This window comes from Zonotrichia albicollis, chromosome 6 (genome assembly GCF_047830755.1).
Source record: "Zonotrichia albicollis isolate bZonAlb1 chromosome 6, bZonAlb1.hap1, whole genome shotgun sequence".
NCBI lineage: Eukaryota > Metazoa > Chordata > Aves > Passeriformes > Passerellidae > Zonotrichia > Zonotrichia albicollis.
In genome coordinates, this window is record NC_133824.1 from 21,314,352 (window position 1) to 21,332,326 (window position 17,975).

The window sequence follows — 17,975 nt, forward strand, 5'->3', positions numbered from 1 at the left end:
ACCACATACATCAAAATATACACAACACAAACTGAAGGCAATCATTAATTTTGTCCCCTTCTGATTAATTTGAACGGGCAGTGCTGAAAACTGAAATAATGTTGCTGTTTTTTTAAATTACTTCGTACACTGAGTGCATTTTCTAAAACCCAATCTTTGGTCTAAAAGTAAACAAACAAACAAATGAACAAAAAAAAAAAAAAGCAATTCGGTAAAGAAAATAATAAAATAATAAATGGCCAAAAGTAGATCTTGGGCATTTTTCAGTATTAATTCTGCTTAAATACAAATTATGTTTTAAGGTTTTCTTATAGTTTTCATAAATTTAGTGGTTTGGTTTGGCTTTTTTTTTTTCTTTCAAGGTCTGCACCCACCGACATTTCCATGATAACTTATAATACTGCAAACATGGAGAATCGGGCGGCTTTTAGTGATAGACTTATCATATTTGAGTAAAAAAATTGCAAAAGCAGTCACTATTTAGATACACATTCTACTATAATTTTGTCTTCCAAACTTCATAGTCTACAATGCAATCTCCCCACATTGCACCTTGCTGACACTCCTCACCTTGGTGGAATAATAAACAACCCTAAAGACTGAACAAACGTACAGAAAATGGGGGACTTAATAAAAAATACCTGGACTTTTTTGTTTTGCTTTTTTTTTCCTTTTAATTATCATTTACAATGCAAATGTGTGTAAAATGTTCACTTACAGTCTGATCCAATGGATGTTAATGTATTAAAGGGTTTGAAGAAGACCCCTGATTTTGATGTGTGAAATAATCAGAAAGTCCTCCGGAAAGTCCCGTTGTAAAACTTGGCAAAGAAGGTCTTAAGGACTCACAGGGGAGAGTGGAGGGCGCCTGTGGCGACGTGGAGGAGGAGGCTGCCCTGGCCGTCATTGAAGTGCTGCTTTGAGAAGTCATTGAAGGGTGAGGAACATGGGGGAAAAAGTAACTCGTCTGTCCTGCTAGGAGATTTACAGAGCAGGGATTTAGGGAATAGGTGCCGGAGCAGGGAACTGACAAGCCACACGGCACTGAGGCGGCCAGAGCTGCTGCTGTGAGGTGATGAGTGGCATAAGGTATCTCTCCATTGACTAGTCTATCAACACTTAACCCATTAGACGTGGAAAAGGAGTGGTTGTTTCCCAAGGAGTTTTGAGTCAACACTGAGCTGTAGGGCATGGGGTGGCTGGGGTAGGCGGACGTGGTCCCATTGTAACTCAAAGTGCTGCTGGCCCGGGGGTGGTGCAGGGAGAGGAAGGGGGACATAGGCCAGTACAAGGATCCTGCCCTATCCATGAATGTCAGTCCGGTAGAGGTGAGCCGGGCGCCCCGCTTGAAGGCCAGCTTGGCCCGAGAGGTGGTGGAGCGCCGGCGGAGCTTGCCGGTGGTGCCCCCGATGAAGACGTCGTCGCTGGAGGGGTCCAGCATCCAGTAGTTCCCTTTGCCCGGGTCGTCGTAGTGGCGGGGCACCTTGACGAAGCACTTATTGAGCGAGAGGTTGTGCCGAATGGAGTTCTGCCAGCCCTGCTTGTTCTCCCGGTAGTAGGGGAAGTTCTTCATGATGAACTCGTAGATGCCATTGAGCGTGAGGCGCTTCTCGGGGCTCTGCCGGATGGCCATCATGATGAGCGCGTTGTAGCTGAACGGCGGCTTCTCGTACTTGCCGTTCTTCTTCTCCCCCTCCTTCCCGCTCTCCCCGTCCTTGGCCCCCTCCGCCGCCCCCTTCTTCTCCTCGGCCGCTTTCTCCTTCTCCTCCAGCTCCGCCGCCGCCGCCGCCGCCGCGCCCGCTTCGCCTTTGCCCGCCAGCATGTCCGCCTTGGCCACCTCCAGGGCCCCGGAGGCGGCGGCCGTGGGGGGCGGCAGGAGGTGCTGCCCCTTCTCCTCGTCCTCCTCCTCTGCTGCGGCCGCTCGCTGGGGCTGCTGCGGCGGCGGCGGGTGGTGGTGGTGGTGGTGGTGATGGTGGTGGTGATGGGGGTGGTGGCTGTTGTGGTGGCTGTGGCTGCTGTGGTTGTTGTCGCTCTGGACGGCTTCGGGCACCAGGCTGTTTATGCTAAAGGAGGATTTCGGCAGCATTTTCACTTCCTTCCTATCTCCCATGTCCAACATCACACACTAGTCTGAGGGGGAAAGTTGCGGCGGCTGAGGGAGCTGCGCGCGGGGCGGCGGCGGAGGCGGCGGCCGAAGCGGCGGCGGTGGCCGAGGCGGCGGCGGCGGCACCACCGGCGGCGGCGGCGGCGGCAGCGGCAGCGCAGTTGGACCGCAGTCTCGAGCGCTGGCAAGTCATGTAGCACGGACAGGAACCGCCGGGGAGGGAAAAAATAATAGTAATAATAATCACCGATCAGAGAAAAATCGAACCGAGTCGCAGCGGAGGAAAGAAAAAAAAAGGTGAAAAAGGGAAAAAACCTTCTGAAACCTAAAAAAAAAAAAAAAAAAAAAAAAAAAAGGCAACAACACACAAACACAGACACACCAAAAAAAAAAAAAAAAAGCTACTTCATGGTGCCCGGTTCCCCCGGCACGGCAGCGCAGGGGGAGGCAGGAGGGAGCAGCAGCCGCCGCGGGCCGGCGCGGAGCGAGGCAGACGGGCGATACAGCCCGCCCCGGCCGCAATTAATTTCAGAGCTGCCGGCACGCACCGGGGCTGTAAAACATTTTTTGGTTTAACCTTTCCCACCGGCCGCCCAATCAGGGCCGGCGGCGTGCCCGCGCGTCTGCCCGCCCGCCGGCCAATGGCTGCGCGCCGCCCCGCCCCGCCCCGCCCCGCGCGCCCCGCCCCCGCCGCCGCCGCGGCTCCCGCGGCGCAGGGATACCGGCGCAGAGGCGCATCACCGCGCGGTGCGCGCGCCCCCCGCCCCGTGCCCCCCCGGCCGCCGCCGCGAGCACAAATCCCCCCGCGCCGGACAAGTCGCGCCCGTCCCGCGGCGGCGGGCCCTGCCCGGCCCGGCCGCCCGCTCCCCTAGTTCCTCCGGCGGACTCAGGCCGCCACGAGCCGCTCTGCCCCTTCCTCTGGCGACGAAGGAGGCGGGGTGGGAGGCCGGGTGGGTGAAGCGGCCGCGGCACACCGGTGGCGGCGGAGGTACTACTTTGCGGATCCCGCCGAAGTCGCTCGGCGAGTTTATTTTCCCAGGCCCGGTTATTTCTGTTTGTTATTTTGCCGAGGCAGAAAACAAAACAATCGTCCGGAGGGGACGCAGGCGGCGAGATGGGCCCGGCCTGCGGCCGGGGCCGGACGCCGCTGCCCGCGGCCTGCCGGGGGAAGACGGGGTCTGCTCCGGCCCGCTCGGGCCGTGCCCGCCGCTCTCCGGACTGTGAGTGGGGAGGCTCGGCAACGAGCGGCCCATCTCCTCCCCTCCGCTCGCCCCGTGTCGCCGGGGCCGGAGCCGGGCTGCGCGCTCCCCTGCCCGCCGCCCCCCTCTCGGCCCCGCGCCGCTCCCGCTCGGACGCCGCTTCCCTTGCGCGGCCGCCAGAGCCGGGCGGGAGGCGTCGGGCTCCGTCCGCCCCCTCCTCCGCGCTGCGGGCGGACGGAGCCGGCCGAGCACAGGCCGCGCGCCAGGCGTACAAAATAAATGTTGGCATTGGTAGCCCATGAAATGGACACTGCGGTTTCCTGGCGGCCTGGCCCGTGGGCCCCGCCGCGGGGTCTGAGTTCCGCGGGGTTTCGTTTTGTGGGAGAAGGGATAGGGCGGGCAGAGCGGGCCGGGTTCTCCTGGGGCAGGGAAAGGGTCTGGCACCGCCGCTTTCCGCAAGTAGACGCGGTGATACAGGCTCGGGCTTACGGCTGCGCTTTGCCGGGACCAAAGGGTTGCGTATTAATTGTCCGCAGCTTATCGTTTTTTACTGTCAGCACGGGGACAACAACAACAACAAAAAAAAAAAAAAAACAAACAAACAAAAAAAAATGTCAAGCGGAAAACAAAGTGAAATACATCGCGCAGCTTTCTTACTCGGAAAGGAGAAGGGGAAATGGACAGAGAGCGTGCTGATCGTATTCAGACCAAAGCTGTGGCAAACCTCTAGCAGCGCGTTAAGCTGCTTCACGTTTGTGCTGGAGGAAAAGATGCACTGTAGAAACAATACGTGCAGCTCAACCCCAGCTAAAACAACTTATCCCAAGGAAATTCAGGTTAGAGCACAATGCAATGAATGTAGTTCTGTGCAGACGTGCGTTTTATATATGTGTTTGTGTATGTCTGGTAGGAGGGAGGGAGGAAAAGCGAGTGTGGGAAAGAGAGAGTAAATAACGAGGACAAGTAAAATGGGCCGGTAATAAACAATTGCAATTGGGGATGCCATGAACTCTGGGCATTGGATTAACCTCGAATGACCTTACCACAATTGTATTTATTTAACCAATTTCATAACAGGTTGCTACTGACACACACACACAAGTTAATGATCAACAACCACTCTTTCTTCCTTTGTTTGTTGTGTAGTTTTAGATTTTGGGGTTTTTTTTTAGAAATTCATGTTGTATATTTTGGTTTTTGTTTTTTTTTTTAATCATGACAATTTATAATTATTTCGTTTCTCAACCCTGAAGTCAATGTATGGGATTTCTTGACGAAGAGTGCAATGAGGAGGATATTGTATGACTCTACCATGGCAAGGGGTAAGAGGAAAGGTAAGCTTCCTGCATATTATTATGATTATGATGATCATTAACTAATATGTGTCATTATGGTGCACTAGGATCCCATTAGGGTGGCTGGGCCCAGTGCGTTTTCCTACTCGGTCTAGCATGTAATGATTCGGTGTAACCAGATTCTTGAGAAAGGACAGGTTACGTAAACATTTACTGATGTGGAGTAACTATACTATTTGTACTCTGATATGCAGGAAGGAAAGTGTTGATTAACACAGAAGAAAAAAAAAGCGAAATTAGCTGATTGCATGCTCATAAGTGCAAGCTGTCATTGAACTGCTTTTAAAATAGACACAGCTGGGTGTTTGTGTTGAAAAATTTCTTGTGTTTTTGCTAATACTGAAATAAGCATGATTTTGTATACCAAACATTTTCAGATCATTAAAATTTGTAATCTGTGCTGGTTTTAAACACAAAGAAAAGAAACAGATTCATTTCGTTGTAAAATTTGCTGATATTATATTAACTCAATCAGGTCTGTACAAATGGTGTATTGTGCCTTATCAAATCTCTTTGATCCATTTAATACACAAAGTGCCAAACGTGTGTATTGTTTGTTAACATTGAACGTTTTATTCAAATCCCAGCTCTGTAGCGAACTGGAGGAGTTCTTGTTTAATGTAACACTGACATTGCCTGTTGAAATTTTAATGCCTTGAGGTGTTTCTTAGGTCAAAGCTGAGTTTACTTTGTGTTATGCTCAGGGATGAAAATGTAGCAGGGAAGAAAATAGAAGTTTTATCTTTTTTGCATTTCTGAGCAAAAGGCTAACACTGCAAGAAGCACACTTTAAAAACATTTGATGATCTAGATTTAACATTTGGTCATTTGTCACGGGTGAGGAATAAAACTCTGTGCACAAACTTAGGATTTTTATATATATATATATTTTAATGCTGTGGATATACAGTTCTACCAAAAAAGGAAATGTTTTGTCCAGTATGTAGTACATCTCTTTCTGCGTCCATGAAGATTAATTCATTGTTTACGGGAGAGAAAAAGATATGTGAGAGAAGCCACGTCAATTATAATTTCTGCTGGACTTAAACTTTCGAGTCTTCTTTTTTTTTTTTTTTTTTTTTTTTTTTTTTTCCCTCTTTCTCCTTTGGCAGAAAAGGCACCGTTTATAAAACTATTTACTTTGGAAATGCGGGAGTCTTACTGCAACGCCAGTTCCTTCCTGAGCTCTGCCCCAAACACGACTCCACTTCAGTGGTACCTTTGTGCATCGGGGCACTGCATGAGCGGCAGGTTTGGCTGCTCAGCTGTAGCTAAACCCGAATTCGCTTAAAAAAGTCCCTCATGGCAGGATTTTCTAACAGGGAAGGTTTTGTGGAGTGTTTGGAGTAGAAGCTTGTGCATGGTACTGAAGTGCACAAGCCCCAGCCCTGTGAAATACGGGTGGGTGTGCAGAGGGGAGCCGCTCTCTGCAGAGTGTGAATGGTGCCTCACCTGCGTGCTCGTCGACGCTGTGGATGCACCGAACCGAGCGGCGGGGATGGACCGAGAGTATCCAGCTCCGGGGTCAGGATGGGGCTGAATAGCTGAGCTGAAACGTCCTGGCTGAAGTGCCATTCAACAGCGATCTCCGTGCAGCTCTTGGGTATAACTCGTAAGGATAGTGTTTCAACCACATACTTTTCTGCCCCCGCCCTCCCCCCTACCTTTTTTTTTATTATTATTATTTTAATTTTTATTTCGTTTTTAAATTAAAGGCCAAAGGAAGAAAAGACCCTCTCCAATGTACACTTAATGCATATAGCGTACTTCCCCTGCACCACCCCCCGCCCCAGCTTCAGCCTTCAATCCCCCTTCACACGGGTATAGTGGCTCTGTACTCTCGGGCTCTTTCAAGGCAGTTAAGCTGCTAAAATGTACTGACAGCTTAAGAAATGAATGAGATTTTTTTCAGCCATGAAGAAAGGGTATTTAGTAACCACGCTTCGATGGCATCATGCTTCCATGAAACGAGTCCGGACACTTTGGTTTAACAATCAGTAATATCACATTCGGTACAGTAAATGCCTCCATGTACGCTTATATAATTCTATTCCCCCTTGACTATAACCTTGCCTTATTTATTCCAGGTTACCTGGGCAATTAAGGTAAGGACTGCTCAGCAGATACTGATACCCTGCTGCTAAGGCATGGCGAATGGGGATGGAGCAGTGCGCTAACAAAGAGAAAGAGGTAGTCAAACATTTTGAAGAGGGGTGAATGGGACTGAAGGTGGATGGATGAATGGAGGCAAAGAGGGAGAGGAAGCAGCATTCAATGGTCCGGACTTCTCTCTGAATTTGTAGATTTAAGTTTAGGTGTCCGCCTCTAGTCAGCTTCCAGTTAATCCTCAACAGCTTCTAGTGATTAGAAGTTAGTCTATTTAGCATGCTATATCCTTCTTCCTTGGGTTTTAGTTACAAGTTATACGATTAGGATTGCGAGAACAGTAGTGAACTAAACTTCCCAGTAAGAGGTCTTCACACCAGGGAAGTGTTACTTTGCTGCAGCAGCCCTGCCTCGTCAGTCATTAGGAAGCTGCAGGTTGTCAGAGGCTTCTCTTGCGCGCACACAAGCGCAGACACACACGCGCACACACACAAAACCACAGCACTAAAACTAAATTAAGAAGCCGATGATTAAGACAAGCGTCTACGAGGCCTGTCATTTCAGCATCCTTCCATCATAACATTGTGGCACCGAGAAATTTGCTTGAAAACCCTGGAAAAAAATGTCTATGGGAGAGCCTCGTATTTGAGGCTGTTAATATCAAATATAGACTGGGAACTGCCTCGGATGCAAGATAGTATTCCGCAGAGGAAAGGAGCACTGCTGAGACCTTGGTGCTATCCGCGCACTCCCGAAACTCTGGTAAGTATCTCTCCCTTCTATTGAAGCAGGTACGCACTGTGTGACTGGAAGTGGACCGGGTTTGAAATCCGCAGCTATGTTCCCTTCGGGGAACTCCACCTAAAGATAAATCTGTAATGAAAGGTCCCTACTGGATGACTAATGGTTATTGGCACTCGGTGCCCCTTTAAGGAGAGCAGCACATATTGTGCCGAAGACCTTGCAAGCACACTTTAAATACAAACCTTTTAAGTTTTCCTCCCATGCATACACATCCCTGTTGGTTTTGGGCTAGCTGTATTGTGTCTCTCCCCCCTGCTCTCCTTATTTAAGCTCTCTAGTTTTCCCTCCCCCCACCCATTCAGAACTAATTGCTCAGTTACTTAAATGTTTCAAAATGAGCTAAATTTCTCCATCCGATGATCTTTTGAGAAGCTGCACTGTACCATAAGGAACCGCCAGCGGGGCACTGTATATCTTAGAGAAGCCTGAGCAACTAGAGGAGAGGTAGCGTTAAAACAATGACATTAATAAACTAAGTGCACTGAGTTCCCCTCCTGTTGAACTTTAGGGAGTTTCTTGGGCGGCCAGAGGTTGAACGCAGAACGTCGAAATGGGAAACAATGGCTGTAGGGGCCAGAAAGCTTTGCTGATGTCGTAAGCGTAAAACAAGACAGAATAGTGACAGAAAGAGATCCGAGTAAACATTGGAGTATACGTTTCCCACGGCGACTACGCGGAGTGGAGAGGTCTGAATTAAATCGCCTTAATTAAAGGCTGAAGATTTTATTTATTTATTCCTGTAGCTGTAGAATACTATCCACAGAAAGCCTATCTAGGCGGTGTAGAGCATCCACTAGATTTATTGTGTTCAGCTGCCGCTGCCATAATTTTTCAGACCAGAATATTTTTATACTCACTGCCAACTTGAAGATCTGCGGGGTTCTAGATCCTAAATATCGCTATTATTTTATATGCCAGTGTGCAGAAAAGAGCCATTACACCTGCATAGGCAATAGGTCTATCTGTGTAATGAAAGCTCTCCTTAATTCAGAAATCAAACAAAAATACAAAATATCCTTTAGGAGTTATCCACAGCGTTATGCAGACGACAATAATAAAATGCAAGGGAGAAATGAAAAACTTAAAAACCTTGTTTGTTCTCGAGGTTTAAATACATAATTTTATATTCTGTTGGGTTTACTGTTTAAAACGTTCTAGGCCGGTGCTTTTGTCGGCGTTGTGATATTGAAGCAAAGAATGTGAAATAAAATACGGGGGACCTGGGGAGAAAAAAGAAAAACAACAATACACACCCCAAGTAGTGCTTGAAGAAGACCTCTAGCTGCTCTTTGACTCCTAAGAAACTGTTGCTGGAATATTTTCATGGTGTTGTTTTAAAGCTCCTCAGCCTCCTATAAACGTAATCTTTGGCAAATGACACATGAATCTGGCTTTGCAGTTTTTCGGTGACTCGAGAGAAAAGACGCCCTTTCTCCCCCCCTCCACCCGCCCCCCTTCTCCGGCTTCCACCCCTTCCTCAGCAGAAGGACAGATAGGGTCTCTCTCCCAGCGCTGTTCCCATTCCCTCGCTCCGCCAAAGGCATCCAGGCGCGGGGGGGCGCCGGTGCCCGGGGGTGCCCATCCGCCCGTCCTACCTGGCCGTGCCGCGCCCGCCGCTGCCCGCTCGCCGCCGCTCCGTGCGCCGCGGCCCAGTCCCCGCACCGCGCCTCGCCGCAGCCCTCGGCCCGCCGGGGTCTCGGACTCGGCCGGGTCAGCTGCGGATCCATCTTTTAGGGCCTACAAAAGCGCGTCTTCCTCCCCTATCCTCCTATCTTCCCCCGCCCCTGGGTTCCCTTGTCACCGCAGCAAAATGCCCGATGTAGAAAGAAAGGCACAACGGACCGTACGCCGCTCTAGGGAGGGAGTTGGGCAGCCCCGGAGTGAGGATGCTGATGACTTTGCCCTTGCCGGGGCTCAGGCGTGAGGCGGTGCCGCTCTCGCTCGCGGCCGGAGCCGCGCTTGGCGGGTGTCGGGATGGTGGGGCTGGCGCTAGCGCCAATGACTGCTCGGGAAGCGGACCCTGCTCGCTCCTCGGTGTCCTGGCACAAGCAGGGCTCGCAGGATGTGCCTCTTTGTGTAGCTTGTTCTGAATACTTTTTATATCGGGCAGGGTGGTCTCCATGTTTTCTTTCTTTCATTCTTCCTTTCTTTAGCAGAGGGAGGGGGGAGTGATGGCAAGGGGCTTGTTGGATGATTATAACCGCTACCACTTAGAAATAAGTTTCTTGGGGAAGGGCTGATATCGTACCCTTGATACCAGTGGGTGTGTCCATGTATTATTTTAATATGATATGCCTTTTATATAGAGCTTGTTTTCCTCCTCCCTCTCTCCCCAGCCTCCCCCTCCCCCCCGCTTTGTTTCTGGAATTTGTTTCGCTTTTAAAGCACCAGCACAAACAAACAAACACACAAAAATGACTGGCAACAAGTTAAATCCCATTTGTGTCCCTCCCACCGAGCACGGACCATGCCTCGCTAAAGCCTGGGGCTTGTAGTTTTGCCTCGCTAATAGTATGACCAAGAAAATGAAGTGGCTGCAGACAGACTCTCCCGGCATTGACAATGCGGAGAAGAAAAACGTAGAAAGATTTCTCCCGGAATGCATCCCCCTGGTGTGGTTTCTTCTCTCCATCTTTTAGATGAGGCACTCGCATAGACGCTCACACACACTGAGGTTATGTTTCCTAGGAGTTTTTAGAAAACAATGCTTGTTATAATCGAGCTATACACGCCACCAAGTAATGAAATCATGCCGTAGCTACGGAAACTCCAACAAATAAGTAATTTCCATTTGTCTTCTAGCCGAATATTGCAGAGGGTGACATTACACTTAATTTTCGCATTCATTTCCAAACATCAATGAAAGGGCAGAGAAAAGTCTCTCAAGTCGTTGTACACTTTGGAATTAATTAAACGAAAAATAGCTCTTTTTTATTATTATTTTTCTGCCTTCCAAGGCGACTTCAAGCTAATTCCTGTGGCTGTACTAAAGAGAGAATCCGCAAAAGCAACAAGCGTGGTTCTCACTGAAGGTCGGTATCGTGTCCCGCTAGAGCTTCACTGAGAGCATCTCACAGTGAGCCACCCGCTCATTCCTGCACCTTCCCTTAGCTTTACCTTACAAAGTAATGGAGAAAACATTCGTGTTTGCCTGTACTTAAAAAACACCTTTTTACGCAATCGCACGGTTTGCAAACGGTAGTTCAACTTTATCTGTTGTGGTGGGCACGTGTTTTGTCAGATGAAATTAACTTGTGAAAGCCTTTGTATCATTTCTTGATTTGTGTTTGTCGACAACGCAGATCATACCTCTCCGCGTTGATGGTTGATACAATTGCTAAATTAAAGGCATGCTTTCGGCTCTGGAAAACAACAACAGAACTCCAGCCCTCTGAGAGCTCATTCTCAGAGAAACAACCCGAAGAGCAGTAGAATAACCCACCACACTGTTTTATATGTGCTTACGGGATCTCCATATATTTCTGTATCATTCTGCCTCTCTATTGTCTGTTCCTAAAGACAGCCAAGTCAGTCCTGGGCTTCTCACCTATAATCGCCTGCCTAAAAGAACATACGGACAGTATAGCGTCTCTAAATCTTCTCAGGAATGCAATTGGCGTGTATTTTCCCCGTGTCTTTTTTCTTCCGTGGTAAATACTAGCAACTGAACTTCTTGTCTTTATGTGTTTCTATGTTTGAGCCCCAAGAAATTCAAATCATTGCAGTAAGCTCATCAATCCTTCCTATGCACACTGGAGAATTTTTCCTCCCTGCTTGTTCTGCTTCTCATTTCCAAGGACAGCGTGTTGAGCCAACGGTCTGGTTTAGGCACTTCTCTGGACTTTCAGATTTTCAATCTAAAGCTTTCAGTATGTTGGGACTGAAATAATGATTTTCCACATTTCAAAAGGGACGAGGCTCTATTTATAAATGTTACAGAAGGTTTCGTTACTTCAGGATCAACAAAACAGGAATAGAACTGCAATTTTCAAGAAAATAGGATTTCAAAATATAGAAATAAAAAAGTAGTGGAGATGATGTATAATTCAATCAAATTACAGAAAATTGCTTTAAAATTCAGAACAGTAGCGATCCATTATGTCTCTGTTTTATTAGTGACAAGTACAATTACTCTAAAATAAAGAACAGTGGTGAATATATAATTGGCTGTAATCATGTTAGTGTTTGAATAAAAATGACGGGGACATTTAACACTTTGACAACAAAATGTTCAGAAAGAACTTATTTATTCAAACAGTTTTTATTTGCATCCACGTGAAGGAGAAACACACTTTTGCTTACGATAAATCCAGGGGTTTTAACTTTCAATAAAAATATAACTAAAATATATATTAATTATTTTACTATCCAAAGCTTAATAAAGTCTCCTGAGCATGACAGTACTATTATTGATTACTCAGTACCCAAAGGACGCCATCTACAGGAAGAGGTCTCTAGGCTTAACACCATTCTAATCAATGTTGATTTAAAAAAAAAAAATCTTAGTTAATATTCCTCTATAAATCCGGCTCCGATTTTACCCACAACACCGATCACAATATTTGCTTTGTAATTGCTTCTTGTGATTCAATTCATTATAATTTGACACGATCTAGGAATCTGTTATAGGAGGCCTTTTCTCTGAGATACGGCATTTAAAATAATTCATTGAAGTCTCCGAAGCAGCAGTTTTTCTCCTTCTAAAGCGACTTTTTTTCCCCCCATCTTAGGATTGACTTGATCGTCTCTGAAAATGCAGAACAGCCCATGAGATCTCTCCTTTCCACCAACCGTGTGGAAGACGCTTGCAGAACAGCCCTGAAAACAAAACAACTTAATTGAAGGCAGTTCGTGCAACAATTGTGTCATGGAATACCTTACATTTCTTTATCTGTAACTAACTTTTAAAATTTTGGATAGTTCAATAAATGTCAGCTCTGCCAAGCATACTCCCACCCGTTCTTACAATGCATCCTTTGCCCCGTATCTCGGTACTTAAAGGTGCCATTTAGCCGTAGCCCAGCAAGCGCTCGGAAACCTATCGAAGTAACGAGAGTGCCCTTTACTATTTTGACCACATAAGCACAGATCCCTGGGAATGGCATATGTCCTCCTGTGACGCGACTCCAACAGCCCAGTACAAACTACAGACTACAGAAAATACGAAGAGAGCGAGAAGAAACTTTCAGGACTCCTCTCTCAGGGGGCTTTGAAAAATTGCTATTTTCGGGTTTAACCCCGAACGATTTTTTCTTTTTCTCTTTTCTTATTTTCAATTTTTATTCACTGTCCCGCCCCGACAAGTCTTCAAATTTCTGCTCCTGGTGCGTGTGTGCGTGCTCACAGCCGGGCGGACCCCACGCCGGTCGGAGAGGGTCCCTCCTGCCGTGAGGAGAGCGCAGCTCGGTCCGACCGCGCCTTCGCTGCCGGCTCCCAAGGGTCTCTCCTGCCCTGGCGGCTCTCGCCCGCACTTGTAAAAGAAAGTAGCTCTGGTTTCTTTCTACTTCAGATCAGTGATGTGAATGGGCTTTGAAAAATTTGGGAGGGTGGTAGGGGGGTGGTGTATAAACTATACAGTGAGGAGTCAAAAGGCAGAGGTGCGTTGGCACAAAGGCTGAGTAAAATGACCCACGGTGCAACCTCGATTTTACGTGTTATTTTGTAAACCGGGGACAAAAAGCCTGGAAAATATTGTTCTATGTACTTCCACTGGAATCAGGCTCAAAGTTTATACCGAAGGTCCCCTTCTATCTTTTCACTTCTGGGCATTGACCGTGAACGTTCCAAATCTAGAGACTGTCGTTTAGCTGTTTTCAGATTTGAGGAAAGCTCAGGAGAGGAGGTTTCCTTCCCTGGGGCAAGCCGCTCCCGCAGGCGCCGCCGGGGCTCCGTGGGTCCCTCCCCCGCCGGGAGCCGAGGCGGGGGCGCCCCTCTGAACCGGGAGGTCTGTCATTTCTCGGGTGCCTCGTACCAAATCGCAGATGTCAGCCTTTCCCTACGTGTTCGGGCTGCTAATGCGGGCACTTCACACAACAGAAATGCTCAGCTTGGGAGCTTTTCCCAGGGCCAGCCGCCGACTTCGTGCTTCGCATCTGCCTCTGGCGGCACCGGAGCTCCATGTGGGGGATCCCAGTGCGCGCAGTAGCCTTTACCGGTGGGACCACATTCCCGTGGGAGCCAAGCACCGCAGCGCTCTGCCCCCTGCAAACCAGCCGAAGCACAAACTCCGTACATCTCCACGGGAGCACGCTGCCCATGTTCCCGGCTCGAACCTCATGCGCGTTTTCCGCAGAGACCCATTTATCGTGGAAATTCACACCATAAAGCCCCTCACCCAGCAGGCCACCGTATCGCCGGCCGGGGCCGCAGGAAGCATTGCCGCCCCGGGACTCCGAGGTTTCCCCCGGGGCCCGGTCCCCGCGGAGAAGGCGGGGGCCGTGTGCGGTTCCGGCCGGGCGGGCCCGCGTGGAGCGGCGCGGTGAGGAGCGGGGCCCGGGCCGGGGCGGGCGGCGGCGGCGGGAGCGGGCGCCATCCGAACGGCGCCGGCGACATCTAGTGGCCGCGGGCCGCCAGCACCGCCCGCCGCCCGGCCCTGCACGGCAGCGCCCGCGGCAGCAGCACCGGCCCGGCCCGGCCCGGCCCCGGTGGGAACGCGCCCCGCAGCCCCGGCCCCCCGCACGGGCCGCGCTCTTGTGAGCTCAGCCAGCGCTGTGCCACGCCTCAAACGCCATAAAGCTTTCTGTGCAGTGCTGGTACCAGCACAAAACGGGTCGGTTTTACATTTACCTACACGGGGCATCGAGAAGAGAACTATAAGCACTTTTGTCTCCCCCTCTTGCCTCCAAAGGACCTCCATAAAAAAACCCCAAAAAACTAGACGCGCCGGAATAGCAGTTCCTGCCACCTTCACTCTGAGAGATGTCCCCGCTGTCAGGCACCGTCCCTGCGCGCACTACTGGGGCACCTCCCAAACCTGTGAAGAAGAGGGGAGGAAAAAACAAAAAGCAATATTGAGGAGACACGGCTAGCTAAAGGAGCCCTCACTATTTAAATCCTAGTGTCAGCTCTCATTAACAGCTCAAGTCATCTTTTCCCCGGGGCAGACCTTGTCTGGTCTATCGACTTAATGGCAAACAAAACACATGTTTGTATTCTATTATTGCAGTCTCGTTCCTTGCCTTACGGAGAGCAGGGACAGGCTTCGTCGGCTTCGAAACGGGCTTCCCGAAGCGACAAAGGTTTCCATTCGTTCCTCTCTCCCGCCTCCCAGGAAAACATGAGGATTCCGACGTCCGTCTCCTGCCCTTTCTCATGAATAGGGGCTGCAAAGGCAGCCACAAGAAAAGGCTTTTGCTGAAGCCGCGGTGGCCAAAAAGAGCCCAAGAAAAATAGTTACTGGTGTGTTCAGTAAAACTTAGCAAGGCACAATGGTCTCTGCGGGAAACTTTGGGTTTATCTGCGCAGCAGGTGAAGTTCTCAGCTCGGATCCAGCTGCCAGGACCACAGCATCTCCCAGGGAGGCCGGCCGTGAGGAGATGGGCACGCTAGGCAATAACAAGTGACAGACTGAGAGAGTTTTGAGACAGCCCAAAACAAATAAACAAGCCCTCCCAAATCTTCCGCTGGGAAGATGTCTTTGATAAGGAAGCAGGGAAAGTTTTGAAGAGCTGCAGACATTTTTGCAAATGTATTTTAACTTGTCTAAGTAGCTGAAGTAAATTGGGTGGTTGTTGGCTTGTTTTGTTGGTGTGTTTTTTGTTTTTATTTTTTCATTTCTTTTTTTTTTTTTTTTCTGAGACAAGGCTACAGGAAGGGGAGAGTAAGAGCTTGATAAAAGACAGGAATAAATTTCTCAACCAGCGAAAGCAGGAGAAGTCTGCAGAAGTGACAACCTGACTTGAGTAAGGGAGAGGATTCTGGTGAAAGGAAAAGAAATTATTAATTTCACCCCATCCTCAGTGCTTTCGTTGAGGTACAGGTCTCTGCGCAGTGCCAAGCACAAGGCACTTGAACCTGGCAAGAGTAACCGATCGAAATTAGCTGTCCTAATGCCCACCTATTCGCTCTACCAAGACATTTTAAAGCCGTCTCCAGCTGATCTCCCCCTATCTCCAGCCCCACTTCGGGACGCGCAGGAAGGGTGCGAATGGGGAATTGCCCAGAGGCAGCGCCGGTCCCGGGGCTCTCCCGGGCGGCTGCGGGGTCCCAGCGGAGGGAGCGGGTTCTGGGCCTGGGTCCCTCTCCCGCCTGGGGTGCTCGTGGCATCTCGGCACAGAGTGTAGGGCCCCCAACTTCAGCGCTTTTGAAGCGTCGTTTGCTCTCGAGTGCTTGGCTGTAAATAAACGCTGTAGCAGTGACAACACAGCCGTCCTGCAGTCAGAGCGGAGTCTGCCTCTGCACCTTTCCTCTGCAACACACGCCGTCAGCGTTTTAATTCCAGCTCCAAAGGGAACCTGCAATTATAAGCCCCCCTCGTCCCCTCCCGCTCACATTCTCTTGTCTGAAACATTCACTGAGGAAGGTTATTTGGATTGAGAGTAAAATCAAACAGGGAGGGGAGGAAGAAAAAAAAAAACAACATAAACCCAACAACCCCGCAAACCCTTCCATTTGCTATTTACAAACCTCATTGTCATGCTTCACTCAGGCTGTCTGCCTAGCTTAGGGAAATAAATGTGACTGAACCAGAGACAAAGCCGGTGCAGCTGTATTTGAATTTCTCAAACACTGTCAAACGTGCTCTTGTCTCATAATTCTCGGGGTTGTTGTTATTATTATGAACATCATACCTAATGTGAACATACTCGAAAGAGAGCTGCTTGGCAGTGGAGAGATGTTGCTCCGATCGGGATTGCACAGAAATTTCTTTCGCAAAAAAGATAAGAGCTAGTTTTCCCTCCTGCTTGGAAGCCTAGGCAGATAAATTAAGGAATATTTGAGACCTATAATTTCCCTCCTTTTTTTTTTTTTTTTTTTTTTTCCTTCTCTCTCCCTCTTTTCTTTTTTTGGTTCCTTGTGTTTTCGCGGTTCCCGCAGAAGCGGTTAGGTTTGACTATCCAATTTCCCAGGTGATAACCCCCTCGGCAGCCCCGCACTGCAGCCGCGGTGGGAAGGAAAACGAGAGCACCGTTCCCTTAGGTGGGAAAGGTGTCCAGTGGCGGACACCTCCGAGCCGTGGTGCCAACCTCCCTTTCCGGGGGTTCTCAGGTGCCTGCCAGTGCGCTTGGTGTCAGCAGGGCTACCACGAGGCGCGTCCTTGCTCTCGACTCCTTTGGAGACGAGGAGACTAAAACTCGCCGAGGCCGCCGCAGGAGGTCTCTGAGGGATGCCTGGGAGCATTCCCATGTATCTCGCCTTAGATGCGCTGCTTCCGAGGGGAACGACCCAACCCTGCCGGCCCTTCCCCAGGCCCCGCCGCCCCATAGCCGGGCCGGGGAGCGCTGCGGGGCTGTCGGGAGCTGCCTGGCCCGGCAGTGGCCCTGTGGCCGGGCCGAGCAGCCTCGGGCCTGGCCCGGCCCCGCCGCCGCCTCAGGCAGTGCCCTCGACGTGTCGGGAGCGGAGGCGGCGCCGGCCCAAGCCATGACGGGGCCCCCGCTCCTCCTCAGCGCAGCCCGGCCGCGCCCTCGGCTCCCCCTGCTCCGCCCGCACCCCTCGGATGTCCTACGAGACCCACGGCCGTCCGGGCGCTGCTACCGCCCCGGGCTCTGGGGAAAATGGGGTCCTGCAAGCCAGGGGGACAGACCTCGCCACCCCAGGGGCAGGCTCCGTTCTCGCCATCCACCTGGGAAGCATCTCCCCAGCTCTTTTTCTTCCTTTTATTTTTTTTAACCAGCTTCTTCGCTGCCACCCTCCTCAGACGGCCCTTCCGAGCTCTCTTGCGGATATGAAGTCCCGTGTCACCTCTTCCCGGCAGGGCCACCGCCTCCGAGCAGGGCCGCCCTCTCCCTCCAGCTCCTTCGCTCCGTGCCCTCCGCCGCTTTCCTTGCACCGTGTCCTTCAGTGAGTGGAAGCAGAGAAATGAAAAGTACTGCGATCAATTATTAGTTTTAGACCATATTTATGGACGTGTGGTAGTAATAACAGTTATTTACTTTGTCGAAACGTTTATTTCGCACTTGGTATATTTCCTTACAATCGGAGAACCGACGTAGGAAAAATAAGCACAAATAAACTAATGCACGCAAAGTATGGTTTTAGCTAAAGGTGATCCCTCTCCTGTCTAATTTTCCCGGGTGCGTTTCTTCCTCCTGACATTAATTCAAACCAGCGAAAGGGCTAAATAGATTAATCTCTAGCCCTCAAGTCAAGCAAGAAGCAAAATAATAATTTACTTGTCTGCCCCCTTCATAAAAGACTAATTTTTTTCCTTTTCTTCAAATTATGAAGAAATGAATGAAGAACAATCAA

General features: G+C 49.8%; 2 protein-coding genes across 2 annotated transcripts; one reads left to right on the forward strand and one right to left on the reverse strand.

Moving 5' to 3' along the window:
* Positions 1–279: 279 nt before the first annotated feature.
* FOXG1 (forkhead box G1) lies at positions 280–2,678 on the reverse strand. Its single transcript, XM_005480185.3, has one exon. It carries the CDS (start codon positions 2,117–2,119, stop codon positions 737–739), a length of 1,383 nt encoding a protein of 460 aa, XP_005480242.2. The 5' UTR covers positions 2,120–2,678; the 3' UTR covers positions 280–736.
* LOC102066356 (uncharacterized) lies at positions 2,513–17,753 on the forward strand. Its single transcript, XM_074542177.1, has 4 exons — positions 2,513–2,648; positions 2,706–3,092; positions 4,557–4,637; positions 17,401–17,753. Exons 1-4 carry the CDS (start codon positions 2,513–2,515, stop codon positions 17,610–17,612), a joined length of 816 nt encoding a protein of 271 aa, XP_074398278.1. The 3' UTR covers positions 17,613–17,753.
* Positions 17,754–17,975: the final 222 nt, after the last annotated feature.

Excerpts from the sequence above, each read along its gene's own strand:
- FOXG1 (XM_005480185.3), bottom strand. The coding sequence starts at position 2,119 with ATGTTGGACATGGGAGATAGGAAGGAAGTGAAAATGCTGCCGAAATCC.
- LOC102066356 (XM_074542177.1), top strand. The coding sequence starts at position 2,513 with ATGGTGCCCGGTTCCCCCGGCACGGCAGCGCAGGGGGAGGCAGGAGGG. Across the intron at positions 3,093-4,556 it reads GCACACCGGTGGCGGCGGAG|TCAATGTATGGGATTTCTTG; the intron begins GTACTACTTTGC and ends TCAACCCTGAAG. Across the intron at positions 4,638-17,400 it reads GGCAAGGGGTAAGAGGAAAG|CTTCTTCGCTGCCACCCTCC; the intron begins GTAAGCTTCCTG and ends TTTTTTAACCAG.